The sequence below is a fragment of the Apaloderma vittatum genome, unplaced genomic scaffold (genome assembly GCF_000703405.1).
Source record: "Apaloderma vittatum isolate BGI_N311 unplaced genomic scaffold, ASM70340v1 scaffold22434, whole genome shotgun sequence".
In the NCBI taxonomy this organism is placed as follows: domain Eukaryota; kingdom Metazoa; phylum Chordata; class Aves; order Trogoniformes; family Trogonidae; genus Apaloderma; species Apaloderma vittatum.
This window is the reverse complement of record NW_009711244.1, coordinates 1-14,286: the sequence shown is the minus strand read 5'-3', so window position 1 is coordinate 14,286 and position 14,286 is coordinate 1. Positions and strand designations below refer to the sequence as shown.

Below are 14,286 nucleotides of genomic sequence, written 5' to 3'. Positions count from 1 at the left end.
CCTGCTGTACAGAATTTGCAATTTGAAACAAATGTAACATGTGGACGAAACAAAGACAATTGGAGGAAACGAGCAAGGAATGTTACGATAAATAATGTGGCTGCATAACCTAGTTACGTGAGCAATTAGATGGATTCAGGATAGTTATATTCAAAGACAAACAAACAGAAAGCAGTAATTCCTACTAGGAAACTACTCAGCCATTATTATTTGGCGGCTTCCTTTAGTACAGGAGTGAGTCAGACAGTAAAAAAAAAAAAACAAACCCCACAAAAAAACCCAGGGTACTGGTCTTAATGGATTTATTCTCAAGTGTGTCACGTGTAACTGGACCAGAAAGTGCAAAGATGCTCTCCTGAACATGAGCTGCACCGTGCTCTGTGACTGATGGCCACCACTGACAGGGTAAAGGACAGACCAGCAGGAACGCCGACACTAGTCAGGCAGCCCTTCAGAAATCTGCTTGCAGGTTAATTACCAAGCCCCCTGTTTATTAATACCTCTCTGCAGCAGAACCAGTGGAATGGAGTGCAACACATGGTCCTCATTTCAGTGAGGTGCCAGCAAACTTAGCACGATGTGTGGACAAATCTCTTTTAAGCCGCCCGACACTGCAGTAAGGCACAGTGAGAAGCTCTCTCAAAGTACAATCTGATTTCTGTTTCTATTAACCGTGGCAGGCTGCGCTCATTCCCTGGAAAGTAGTCCAGGCCAGATCACTGTGCGGATGCGTGTGATTGTACGGCTACAAAGGTGGGAGAAGGCTCCAGCAGATGGGAGTTAGGGACTGCCTAAAACTTGTTTAAACATGGCTTGTTTTCCCTTATGTCCCTGCAACAAAGGGCAGAAAGCACACTCCCCTGGTTGCTAGTCTGGTTCCTGTGACACAGAGAGCAGGGGATGAACAAAGGGGTAAAGACTCAGAAGGAGTGAACACGCACACCACAAGCAACGTGTCCAGTGTGACACAAGAAGCTAAATCAGATCTTAGCCCGCAACATCGTTAGAATCCCTGAGCTACAGTTTTAAATGTACTTCCATCTGTCAAACATTTCTGAATGTCGGTATTTCCTCCTTACTCTTTTTCCCTAAAATACAAAGTGAGTACTCTTAAAAGCTTATTTACAAATCTCATACACTGCTCAGCGTAGCTCTATTGTCAAAGTCTGAGCACAACCATCAGACAGAACACAGACAGGGTAATATTTGATCAACATTTTATAGAGGTCTCTTATAGGCCTCAAATAACTAAAATTAACTAATGCATGTTCTCATTTCACAGCCATGAGATCTGCCATAGGACATGGCAAGGTTTGCAAAATGTTGCTGAAGTTTTCTGTGTGTCGCCTTCAAGTGACATTTCTAGGCCTTCTATTTGTGGAGAAATATCTCAGAAAAGAAAAGTGTACATCAATGAAGTGTCAGCTGACGTAATTTGGTAGCAATCTGAAACTACAGCTTCAATATTTTTCTAAGGCTTCATTTGGCACAGTCAGATAAAAAGGCTTTCATCCTTGAAACAACAGATTTAAATCATTACCCAATAACTGTTTATAACTTTTATTTCAAGACTGTGTAGATCTGGCCACAGATAGATGATCTGGAGAAAGTAATTTGCAAGCATGAAATAGACTGACACTCTTAGAGTAATACTGTTCCTAAGCTTACTAGGACTGTTTCAGGGCTTTTTGCTTTAATATTCTTTTCTATACTTATTATGACCTGTTACACTCAACAGGAGGCATTTGCTATTCTTGCAGACCTTGCTGCTCAGGTGCTGCACATAAACAGTTCAAGCTGACTCGAGTCCAGCGGTGTGTTAAACGGTAAAACATTCCTATTGCCAACATCGTTTTCACAGATGCCAGGCTAAATTCTAAAAGTTATAGGGTGAGCATTTATGAATTGCTTCTGTCTCGCTTTTTCAAAACAACTGATTGAGTCAAAAAGTCAACTGAATGGCATCTTATTCTTCAGGATATTACATTCTTACTTTGCCATGTAGTTTTGTTTTTCACTGTGAAAAGAAATCTAAATATTGCTGCCAAATGCTGTTTCCTTCCTTTGAGTTCCAATGTAGAAAACGAACCTCTACAAACAATACCTCTATAGAAATCCACTAATTCCATGTGAAACAATTCATAAAAATAAATACCCTCCCCTTCAAAACCATCAACAGTGTGCTCTATTTTGAGAGAACAATGCTATCTAAAACATACACCACCTTCCATAACTAAAACTCTTCAGTGTAGCCATGAGCTCAGAGAATTCTTTATTGAAAGAGGTTGTTCTATATAGTCAATAAACCAAAAGTTAAGAGATTTTCAGTCTGGCACCAAGCAGTATGGCTAGGGAAGAGGAAGTAGAATTTGCTCTTGGAAGATCAGTATTTTTGAAAAAGAACTGAAGTATGAAGCTACAGATCACATCGCATATGAGATACTTGCAGATACTGTAAAAATAAATTACTTAACGGGTAAGCAGAATTAAATCTTGGGGTTGTAACCATTTTTAACATTATTGCCCATATTCGAATTTACTATGTATTTCTGTAAATCAGTTATTACCTTCTTTAGCTGGTTTTTCCTGGGAAAACTTGCTTGGAGTTTCTGCCTTTGGTGGTAGCATTACCTCATATGTCTCTCTGTGTTTATTCCTTAATTCCTCATATGTGATGCCTTTTTTTTTACGACTTTCTTCTGGAATTGGAGCAGGATCTGAAAACCAAAAACCATTGAAATCCTAGAAATGGCATCACACTCCAAAACATGTCTATAACCTGTTTTAGAATGCCAGTTAATTACAGCTCAGTCTCGAAGGAAAAGGAGCCGACAGCTGCAATTCTAAATGCAACTGAGAATGTACATAGTCTTTAATTCACCCATTCCTTTTATCCTTTTCATTCTGTCAATCTGCTCTGGAAGACTGGCCGTTAATGCCTTTTCTTCATTTAACCCAATGGAAATCCTAACAACGTGGTAGTTGATGGATAAAATACTTCCGATCCCTTTATGTAAAATTTATGATAATCATACACACTTGATATATTTCTGATCTCTGAAGAGAAGTCTAGGTGAAGCTCAAGGGTTTCCACTCAGGCTTTAAATTCTGCTTTCAAAGAATCAGGACTACATCCATCGTATGTCATCTGATCAAAGTTTTATCCTTTTTGTCTACATTTGTAATGCAGAATCTCAGTTCTATAATTGAGATATTTGTATTTATGATGAAGCATAATCAAGATTTCCTTGAGACATTTACATCCGATACCTTTATGAAACTAAACCCAAGCTGCATGAAAGGATTTTTTTTATGAAATAAAACCTTTTCCACGAAGGAACTAAAAAAATCCAAACTAATTAAAAGTACAAAACTCTGCATTTGACAGTAACTTCCTCCTTTGTGTACCAGAGAGACCTGAATTCCGAACTGCGTGTTTCCCCTGCAGTCGCTGAGGACAGAGTTCATACTGAAGGAGGGGAACAGCTGCACAGAACAGCACTTGAAAACCGTTTTAGTACTCCATGAGAAAATCAGCTGTTGCCAGACAGAACACAACATGCATTCAGTTCTCAGATCTAAGTGTTTGTCACTTTATAAAAAACCAGTTTTGCGTCACTGCATTATAGCAGTACATAGTTACAGCACCGCCATGGGTGAAAATGAAAACCTCTGAAAGGTTGGCAGACAAATGGCAGAGCGTATGCTGCGCCCAGGGCAGCAGAAGGATGGCAGAGGCACCTTCATTTCAATCCAAAAGAACTTCAGCCTGAGTTTTTTGCAGGTTCAGTTTCACAAAAAATGAAATCTTGAACTTTTTTTTTTTTTTTTTAGCAATTAGAGCTACAAAGCTTGAAAAAACCTACCCTGAATCTAGTTTACAGTTAGAACATAAAATAATACACATTTTAATCTCCTGTGTAGTAAAAATGATTCCGGGAACTTCAAAGCCACTATATTGCACCACGTATGTTTACAGGGGATGAAAACATATAGTTCAGTAAGAGAAGCATCTAAGGGAAAGGCAACAGCTAGTGTACTACAAACTGCTAAATATTAAGACAAAGCACACCTTGAGCAGTGTAATCTGTAATTCCTGTAGGTGAAGACTCATTCAGGGAAGCACTGAACGGAACTGGTTCGTAACTTGAGAGGCCTCTATCTGTTGAACTATAATCATCTGAATAGCTAGAAGGAAGTGGGAACCCAGCTCTTGGAGAAGAAGATTCAGTAAATGACTGAGAAGGCGTGTCTGAAAATTCAGATTTCCGACTGGAGCGGCTGGAAAATAATACAATTAAATATTAAACTAAAGTTAAAAATGGAACTGTAAGAGTAACAATATATGCAGTTCAAAAAAATACCCTTTTATTTTTGGTGGTTTAGTTTCCAACATGAATTATAATCTTAAAAAAAAACACGTTTGGGGTGTTTTATTTTTTTAATTTACATTGCAAGAGGCCTATATGGTTCCTTTCCTACGACTTTTCCCATTCCTCCTAGAAGCTTAACTCATACCTGAAAATCTCCCAAGCAGAAGACAAGAATGACAATCCCTTTCCCCAGGGAATATTCAGATAAATAAAACACACCAGACACAAATAGTGCAGGGTGTGTGCCCTTGTTACTAGTGGTAGGATGAACTATAGTTAAAGGCCTTTCAGGGAGAATTTGCAATTTAAACCCCTTCATCATTAGAAGCTGGTGTAATTGATCCATACCCAACAGTAGAAGAAAAGGAGAATGGAGAGCTGTATCGGGAAAATTACATTATGAAGGCTTATTGAGTTGCTTCATGCAGCAGAAACATTAATGAATTTTCTCTTAAGAGAGAAAGGTAAGACCATCTAAAGAACGTTCCAGAAACTGATGCCTGATATTCTAAAGCATTTGCTACACACTCAGAATGACCCTGCAAACCACTGTACAACATGTCTCTTTATCGAGAATGTCACCACTTGATGCCACTGGAACGTCTCAAGTATTTATTCCTTTTTCACTTTAAATTTCTTTTTAGCTGTTCTTTTAGTTCCATGAGAAGCATTTGCAATTAGTCTTTGTTTGAGTCTCACAATAAACATACAGAGTGAAGTCATTTTATTGCCTCAATTATTTTTTTAAGTAAGGCAAATGCAGCTTTCAAGAACTATCTGATCTTTGAGCTCCGTATCTATTTTAAAACTGTAAATCAGAACTACCAAAATGCACTAATTTGTAGCTGTATAATGACCATGAAATCGTAATGATTTCTGCTGCTGGCTTAAAAGAGTAGCATGTAGGGACAAAAATGCAATTGGAATGAATTTAAATTAATCATTCAACCAAGAGAAGAAAAAGGAATTTATCACTCAGGAAACAGAATTTTACAGATACAAAAGAATGCGCCATTAAATGTTGAAGGGACTTATTGGTGCAGCAGATGATGGCATTTAAACAGGTTCTCACCTCGAGTAAACATGGTTAACAATCACGACAAACTATTTTTAGAAAGTGGAGCAGGTGGAGGGACAAGTCCAGCTCCAATTCAGCTGAGTTTATACACTTAGTATGTAAAGTGGCAATTCCTAAAATTATGTTTGATGCCATAAAAACATAAAGATTTCGGAACGAAGGCAAATCTTGCAGACATAATAGTCATAAATTTGAAATTATAACGTAATTAAGAATTTAATACAATCTTTTATTAACTTTAAACAAATCTTAACACATTCATAGCAGGACTGCTCCTCACTATCCAAACACTAGACTCCCAGTTTTGAACCAAAGGTTTAAGTGAGATATTCCAAAAGTAGTTTGCAATTAAAACCCACTTGAGGTAGAAAACATTCTGGAACAAAACAGGAAATAGTTTTAAGAACCTGATGAGTTTCTCATATGTAGAGCATAATGCCATTACAGATGTAAAGGATTTAAACAAACAGCAGTAAGTTTGACCACCATGCTTCTTCCTGCACCGATATTGTTTACTGAGCTCTTTCCTTTGATAAACATTGAAATCATTTCCACCCTCTTCCTACTTCGATCAAACTCAACTATGGGAAAAACTTCCAGAAGTTTTATTTCAGTTAGCTTACTTCTAAACTAAGGAGGCAATTTCTGCTGTCACACTACAGTAAGTAAATTCCACAGGAAAAAAACCATAAATCTTAATTTACAAGGAATATATTTTGTTAAGTAAAATGTTTCTTTCTCTACTCCTCAAAGTGATCAGTTGTACGTATAGAGGTCAAAAAGCACATTTTATAGCCGGCCAACTGATACAGAAACAGCTTCCTGAAAGTCATAGATTTGAGATAATACGGGAAAGAGAAAAGGTGCTGCTCTGAACGTCTTTGAAAGCTGCAAATGTAGCCTTGATCTGTTAATGATTAAAATGTCTTATTCAAGAATAAGTTTTAAATTTAGAATAGAATTAAATTCTTACTTATGTGAACTATGTCTCTGAGCTTGTCGTAGAACATCTCCTATTGGGGAATCCTTCAGTTTCTTAAATTTCTCGCTACAGATTGGCAAGTAGGATATCTTTCCAGCCAGGTATCCACACATTCCAGCAACTTTTTTAAAAGAAAGAAAGATGGGTTTATAAGCTGTGTCACAATAGTCAAGGTAGTTTTAAAATAATAATTTCAAATAAATTATACAGTATCTTGAACAAAATAAAAAATCACAACACTTTAGATCTAAACCAAAACCATGCACTAATCATCTTTCTCTGCTTCTTTTGCAGACAGAGGGTAAAAAAACCCAAATGCCACAGCTGAACAGACACAGAGCAATGGCTGAGACATGGCAGGAGCATCTGATGATTCCAGCTAGTACTCGATGAATGAAAGGTGACAAAAAAAAGAAAAATAATTGCAATCAGTTTGTCCCAACATCCAGAAATAACAACTATAAAAGCTGATAAACCAGTCAGGAATAAACAATGGTAATAAATTCTGCTGATTTAATCCATTGGAACAGCTGAATCTTGAAAAGGCTTTCACCACTATGAAAAGAAATCGAAATAAACCCAGCATTAGGCTCAGTATCTTCTGAAAAGGGTTCTACTATATGGTTTCTGGAGGGCAAACAACCGAATTAGCTGAACCCTCACAATCACTAGGCAAATGCTTTCAATTCAGTGCACAAGCTACTTCCATTTGCTAGACAAGACATAAGACTCAACCATCGTGATAGCTCTTTCTAGGCTAAAAACTGATTTCCATTTTGACTCACTCAGTTTATGAGTGGGTCAAATGGAGTATGAAGGAGCATGGAGGATTCAATGGCAATTAACGAAAATTTTGTTGTTCACTTTGTAGGAGAAAAGGACTAGACCCTTCTTTCATATGCAATGACTATTTTCCAAGTACAAAAACTAAAGACTCTCAATCATCTTTAAATCAGGAAAGAGTTAATTACCAGTAACATTAATCCTCTGAGGTCCTCACATTGCAGATTACAGAGCCTGGCAATCAATATAAAAGGGGATTTTTAACCTGCCCTGTTGTACTGGTACTGTTCTAATGTCCCTATTTTCAGCCACAACTATGAGTGAAGTTTACCAACGAGAAATGTAAGTCTTTAGCTGTTTAGAAGGTCAAGAACATGAGAAGACAGCCCAAATGCTGTAAATACGCACAAAGGGGAAGATTACAAGCCCCTAAAGTAAAAAACGGCCCCACAAGAATTCAAACTAAATAGTCAGCACAATAAAGCTAAGCAGCAAAGTTGATTAATGTTTGGCATAAATTACAAAGAGATAGTCTCCTTTTCTTGAGGCCTTCCCATCAAGAAAAGTGGAAGCATCTCTCTGTAAGATGTTTCACATGAAGTAATTTTTGGCCAAAATTCCTGTTTTTTCTTATTACAGAATTAACACCCAGATGATCCACATTTTTGAAGCTAGCATAGTAAATCAGGTATTGTTGCTCTCTGTTTCTTCTGTCTTCACTGTGACAAGACCTCAGAGAAGCTGATCAGGGATTGATAAAAGAGTTCAGGTCCCACCTAACATGAAGCAGGACATAGAGACCTTGCACTTGTTTGCCAAAGGGGCACAGAGGAACAATAGTTCTACGCTCTGTTGAAGGGCGACGCTGTCAGTGTAGGCTATGGGTCATCGCTAACTAGAAGTTCCAATAAATTGTCAGAGTGCCTACAAGACTACTGAGAGTAATTCCTATAGGCAGAAGAACATCCTGGCATCGGAACATTGCTATCCAGAAAATAAACCACCTCTCAACTTCCAACATAAAACCAGGAAGGGCAAAGCAGGAGGCTAAAAAAGACCTAACTCAATATAAAAGACCATAATCAGGCATAGTTACTCTTCAGAAAAAGAATCTAACAAGGACAAGTGGCACGCACAATTACCAAAGACAGACTGTTGTAATCAACAGATACAGCAGCGATATGCTCAGATCAGTGACGCCAGAAAAGCAAGAACTAACTGTCTTGCTGCTGTTTAACGTCAGCCAGCTACAAATCAGCAGCAGTGCTTGCAATCGCATATGCTCTTCTTTCAGAACTGGTGGAGGAAAGAAAAAAACAAACCAAAACACGACTGCACTGCTTCCTTTAATGAGATTTTGCTGCAGAAGGAATGTGCAGTTAAATTACGAGACGTAACTTGGACCTGTAAACTATGTTCCTGGCAATAGTTTTCTGGAAGATCCTGCAGACAGTAGGCACAACTGACCTAAGCAATATGAGAATGAAATGAAATCTGCTTAACTCAGACCTTTCATACTCCAAGTGCGTCCCAGAAAAATCCTTGTAACTAAAATGCACACAAACCACATGAAGTTACCTACTGAAAAACACTGCAAACACACTCCGTATGGAAAATCTTTTTAGTATAAAATAGAAGTCCATATGCCTCCAGTGTACATCGAAAAGGAAAAGCCAAAAGTATTTTGGCTTATAACCTTAATATCAAGAATAACTGGTCCAGTCAAGCTGCTCCCTACTTTTTTGCTTGATTTTAATACCTAATTCTACTAAACAGGGGGAACGTGCCCCTTAACCAGAAATGCGTAGAAGCTACCAGGGAAGTGGTAATTCTATTATTTATTAGAACTGTTTGTGTTATACCATTGTTTGGTGTTCAAAGAAAGCGAGAGAATTTAGCATAAACAAATGGTAGCCCTAGTCTCTCACATTCATTTTCTCTGTTTAAACAACACTTCCTTCACCACAAATCATGGGTTTTACCCTTGTCCCTCTGAAGTAAACTGTAAGAGTAAATGGCTGTATCTGGGCAGATTGGCAAGATGGCAACTTCCTGTTTTACTGTCATGGATTACATTTAAAAGGTTAATTCATTAATTTCTTTTTGATTATACTTAATCCAAAATCATTCACCTGAAATAGCTGTTTTCCTACAATTGTATATACATAATGTCCAGGGAAAAAAAAGCACTAAAATAGCCTGAATGGAACAAGCGAGACACATGAATAAAGACCTTCACATTAGGAAGGGAGGGGTGGGTGCACTCTGCAAAGTAATTTAAAGTAAGCTTGTACGGTATCTATTTATAATGTTCTTATCTTAAATTATCACATTACACTTGTCAAACAATTTTATGGAAAGCCTATAAACAAACACTTGCCCAAGACATGCTGCACGAATCCAAAGACTGCGGATAAATGAAATGCTCTACGCTTGACACTGAACAGATTCTTGCAGTACCAGATGCTGCAGCTAACAAACAGCTACAAAGCTGCTGACTGATGGAATTAACTGCAGGAAAGTGAAACTTAAACAGGGATGTATCAGATCATTTACTCCTCTGAGGCACAGCTGTACCAACATAAGCACAGAGCAGGGTCAAGGTGAATCAGCCGGATGTCTTGGGGGAATTACATCTCCAGAACCTAAGGCTTTTACTTACATGCAACTTTCATAAAAGAGCCAAATCTTGAGCTGTCTCTTAGAACACCTGAAAAAAAGGATCAAAATAATCACTAATAAGTTACTAAGACTTAGGCTGAAAAACATAAACTGTAGTCATATTTGTAGGTTACACTGTAGTTATGTTTGTAAGTAGCAAGTTACTCTTTGATGCTTTAAGGTTAAAGAAAATTCGAGAAAACTTAACATCTGAATTTCCCATAAAAATGACAAAAAAAAAAATCTAAGAATTACCTCTTTGATTGTATCTCATGCAGTATTACTTTACACTATAGAATATATTGTTGCATAACCACTGAGATATTGTGCTTGTCAAAATAAAAACGAATATGAGTTTGATTTTACTAAAAGTTTTGCTCCTTTTTTTTTTAGGAACTGCAAGTCAAGCAGCTTAAGAGTAGATTAGATACAAGTAGATCAGATACTCCACAAGTAGAATTAGGTATTTACAAGTAGATTAGATAGTCTACTATTATCATAACTTCATTAACAGCAGAAACATATTTCATCTGAGCAAATCCAAATTAACCCGAAGTATGTTTACACTTTACCTCTCTTAATTAAGAAACTAGTACCAAGCATGCTCACTGCAGCCAAAGGAAAAGCTGTGAAGAAGAAGAGAAGTTGCTTAAAATATGATTTTCAGTATTTTCAACCACATTTAACAAAATATGCAATAAGAGTTGATAGGCCTTACTGAGCTCGTTTTTATAGGTATGTAAGCATAGATACAATTGACAAACTGCATAAAAATCACAAAACATTCTCAATTCCGGTTTTTAAGGCCTAGGACAAATTACGCGGTACTGGTTAATGAGCCATCCTGCCTCACTAACTTTGTGCTTTCTAAAATACAAAAGCCAAGGCCAGATGGGATAAAGCTCTAAGGACAAGATTCCAGGTCTAGTTACAACCGCTACAGCATCAAGGCGCAGAACTGACACACCGGGCAGAAGGTAGTTAAATAGAGGTCCGTGCCTTTAAAAACTTTTGATAGCCAAAAGTCTTGATTTTGTTTTAACGTAAGAACTTTAGGAAAAGCTTTAGGAAAAGCGTAACTACTAAAAGAGATGTAAATTGATTAAAACTACGTGACAGGTTTTATTCAGAAGCAAACTGAAGAATGGGGTAGCTGTTTCTGCAGCTCATGGGTCAACTGGTACAACTCGGGGGTAGGGTCAGGAATGCAGAGAGGACGACAAACACGGAAAAGCATTACGCTTATTGCAATCAGCTTAACAGTTCATGTAAATTTTTATCATATTGAAAGACTTCAGGTGCCAAGAAGCACTTGAAGATGGCAAGAAACAAAAGGAATGCGTATCTCAAGCAATGATAATTATGATATTGGGAAGATTAACTTTGAAACTACTTGTAAAGACCATCACCCCTTCACGATATACAGTGACAATGAAATAACGAACATGACAGAAGACTAGAGCTAATTACATTAAAGATTTAGATGTCATAGTGAAATTACAGTTTGTGCCAGTCTGCAAATGTGCATGTTACAAAATGGCTCAATGACTTTACCTAGGGGAGAAATTTTTGCAATAGCACTAGATGTTTATAGTGTTTCGATGCACAATTTCTGCTAATTAAGTTCCCATTTAAGATAAATTATATTTTTTAGAATTTGGATAGCACAGCTTTGAAATGTACTTTGCAAACTAACAGTTTATTCCTTCACAAATTCTGGCAGCTCTAAACTAGATTAGGAGTCCAAGAAGCATTTTAGGGTAAATGCGACTCGATGCCACTTTTAAGAAAAAAATTTGGTTCTTTGGTTCAAAGCCCTTCTGGACACAGGATTCGAGGTACAGCCTCACCAGGGGGGATAACCTCTTATTATAGGAGGATAATCACTTATCAGTTTGGTTTTATTTTGTTAGTGAGATTAAAAGCACAAAAGGATAAAACTATAGATTGCAGTGTGAATTTTTAACAATATTAGAACTTGTATTATATTATAATGTGATTAAAAATTAGTAATACCAGTAAAGCATATTACTAAACTGAATTACGAGATGACTAGTAAGCGTTTCTGAAATGGAAGCTGTCAACAGAAACTATGGCAAAACAGAGAGGGTTTGTATGAGCGTTTAAAAATTGGCTGCATGCGAATAAGAAGAACTGATACAATAAGAAATGAGGATATGAGGGCAGTCACACAGGCAGCCCATACCTCTGGCAAAGGGGCATTCAAATTGCATGTATTTAATGCAGCAAATATGACAACATAGGTACATGTAACACAGAACAACAAAATGAAGACAGGAGACCTAAGAAATAGTGATGGGCTTTAGGTTCTCGCAGTGAGACAGCACAACACTATGCAATCCCTGAAAAAAACCCAAAACTCAGTATCTCTTGTAGCTCCCTAAAGTGAAATTAGTCAAAAAAAAAATTTAGGGCTTCATAACAACACTCATGTGTTGTTTCTTCAGTTTCTGTATAAAGATGCCTGGGGCAGGATGTGACACTGTCAACCAAAAACTCACAGAACACCTCGAGAAGAGCACACATCTCCCTCCTCTTGTCTTCTTATGAGTTGTTGATAATCACAGAATCATAGAATGGCCTAGGCTGGAAGGGACCTTAGAGGTCATTTAATCCAACCTCCCTGTCATGGGCAGGGACACTTCTCAACTAGATCAGGCAACACATAGGGACCGAATGGGGATCGAACCCACGGCCTTGGGGTTATCAGCACCACGCTCTAACCGACTGAGCTAACCAGCCCCCATTATCAACAAGTCATAATCAGTCATCATCTTAGTACCAATGAACCTCTTTTCACTTATAAAAATATAATGAAAATGGCTAGATTGTAGCACACAAGCTGAAGGTCTCCAGGTATTTGAAAAGTGGAAGGGAATGCCAAAGCAATGCAGAAAGATAAAGCAGAACTTTGAATCGCTAATTCAAAATCACGATGCCTTAGAAGCTCGCCCTGAAAGTACTGGCTTCCAGGAGAAATCACATCCCCAGTGTGCTAAATTTAGCAAATCAACTGCTAAATTCTTCAACCATCCTAGTTTCTGCTCATGCACCTATTAGCACGAGGAGGAATCCACAAGCATGTGGTAAAATAGTGGTCAATAATCACATAAGAAGGTTTGTTCAAACCTCTTAACCAGGTATGTAAGAAACAGGTATGCACTGAATCTTTGGACTACGCAAACAATGTTCAGAAGTAACTCCATCGGTTCTCAATGTATTGTGAAAAAAATACCCCAACATAACATCGGTATTTCAAATAAATTGAGACGCGTTCTGTGAAAGCAATGAAGTTTATTACTCCTGGATGCTAGCTGTACCACAGAAATCATTACTGGCTGCAGAATCATTCTTGAGAGTTGTGACGTTTATTGATGGGGGAAGACCGTCCAAACACCTGGCCATGCATAGACACAGAAATTTTCTCCAAAACCCGAGGTGACTACTTATACATTGCTCTCTTCACAAATCTCCATAAAGACAGAAAGCAATCTATGTTACTATTTTATTCTTGCATTCTAAAGACAACAACAAACGCAAATAAAAGTGAATAAATAATAAAAAAGAATAATCAGAGGAATAAAAATTGTGAGACTTCATTAATTATATAGATTTTCAGAGTTTTAACAGGAATATTAACTTAAAATATGAAGGGATCTTGTTATAATGCGTAACACTTGCAAATTATGTCACACATTTTCCAAAATTCCTGTCCTGCAAACTTTTAATAAATATAAAATCCTACATAGACCAGCATTGAGTGGGATGCAATCTTAGACCTTGTGAAGTTTGCTAATGAACTGTTGTGCCATATTGACCAAATCTTCCTTCTCTAAGGCCTCACATAACAACAACTTAGGGTGGAAGAAAAGTAAACCAAGTTTACCAGCAAAATTAACTTACCTCTATACCGGGCACTCTCTTCAGCACATTCTTTGAGGAGTCTTCTTTCCTCCTCTGTTGGCACATAAGGCTTAGGTACTTCCCTCTTTCATTAGGAAAATAAATTAGAAAAAAATGAGTAAAAGAAGGGTTGGGGGATTTTTCAGTAAAAAAATACTTCGCACCTTGTAGTGCCCATATTTCCACAAGGCTATGCTTAAGGAATTTATATTTAGGGAAATGATACCTTTTGGCTATAAACGTCATATGAAATATACAATTTAAGAAGCCCGACGCTTCTTCAGATCACAAGGGAGTAGAAAGTATTGTGTGCACAGTCAAAAAAATCCCAATTCAGGCCACTCACTCGTCTTCACAACAGCCTGCTTTGGTCCTCACAGCCAGCTTTCCACACTGATAAAATCTGACAGCTCATTAAATCTTCTCTTTTTCAAAAAAAAATACTCTATTTGTCGCGGTCAATCACAGACACAGCTCGGCGCCAG

At 37.6% G+C, this 14,286-nt stretch overlaps 1 protein-coding gene across 1 annotated transcript in view; it reads right to left on the bottom strand.

Annotated features, from left to right (window-relative positions):
* The window catches only part of OCIAD1 (OCIA domain containing 1), a gene marked incomplete at its 5' end in the record, with an annotated part of 14,259 nt that extends 373 nt beyond the window's left edge, over positions 1–13,886 (bottom strand). Inside the window, 6 exons of the mRNA XM_009867599.1 lie at positions 2,568–2,717; positions 4,073–4,281; positions 6,425–6,554; positions 9,879–9,926; positions 10,450–10,503; positions 13,802–13,886. Of these exons, the coding sequence (XP_009865901.1) occupies positions 2,568–2,717; positions 4,073–4,281; positions 6,425–6,554; positions 9,879–9,926; positions 10,450–10,503; positions 13,802–13,886 (676 nt within the window). The remainder of the gene's footprint in view (positions 1–2,567; positions 2,718–4,072; positions 4,282–6,424; positions 6,555–9,878; positions 9,927–10,449; positions 10,504–13,801) is intronic.
* Between the last annotated feature and the right edge of the window lie 400 nt (positions 13,887–14,286).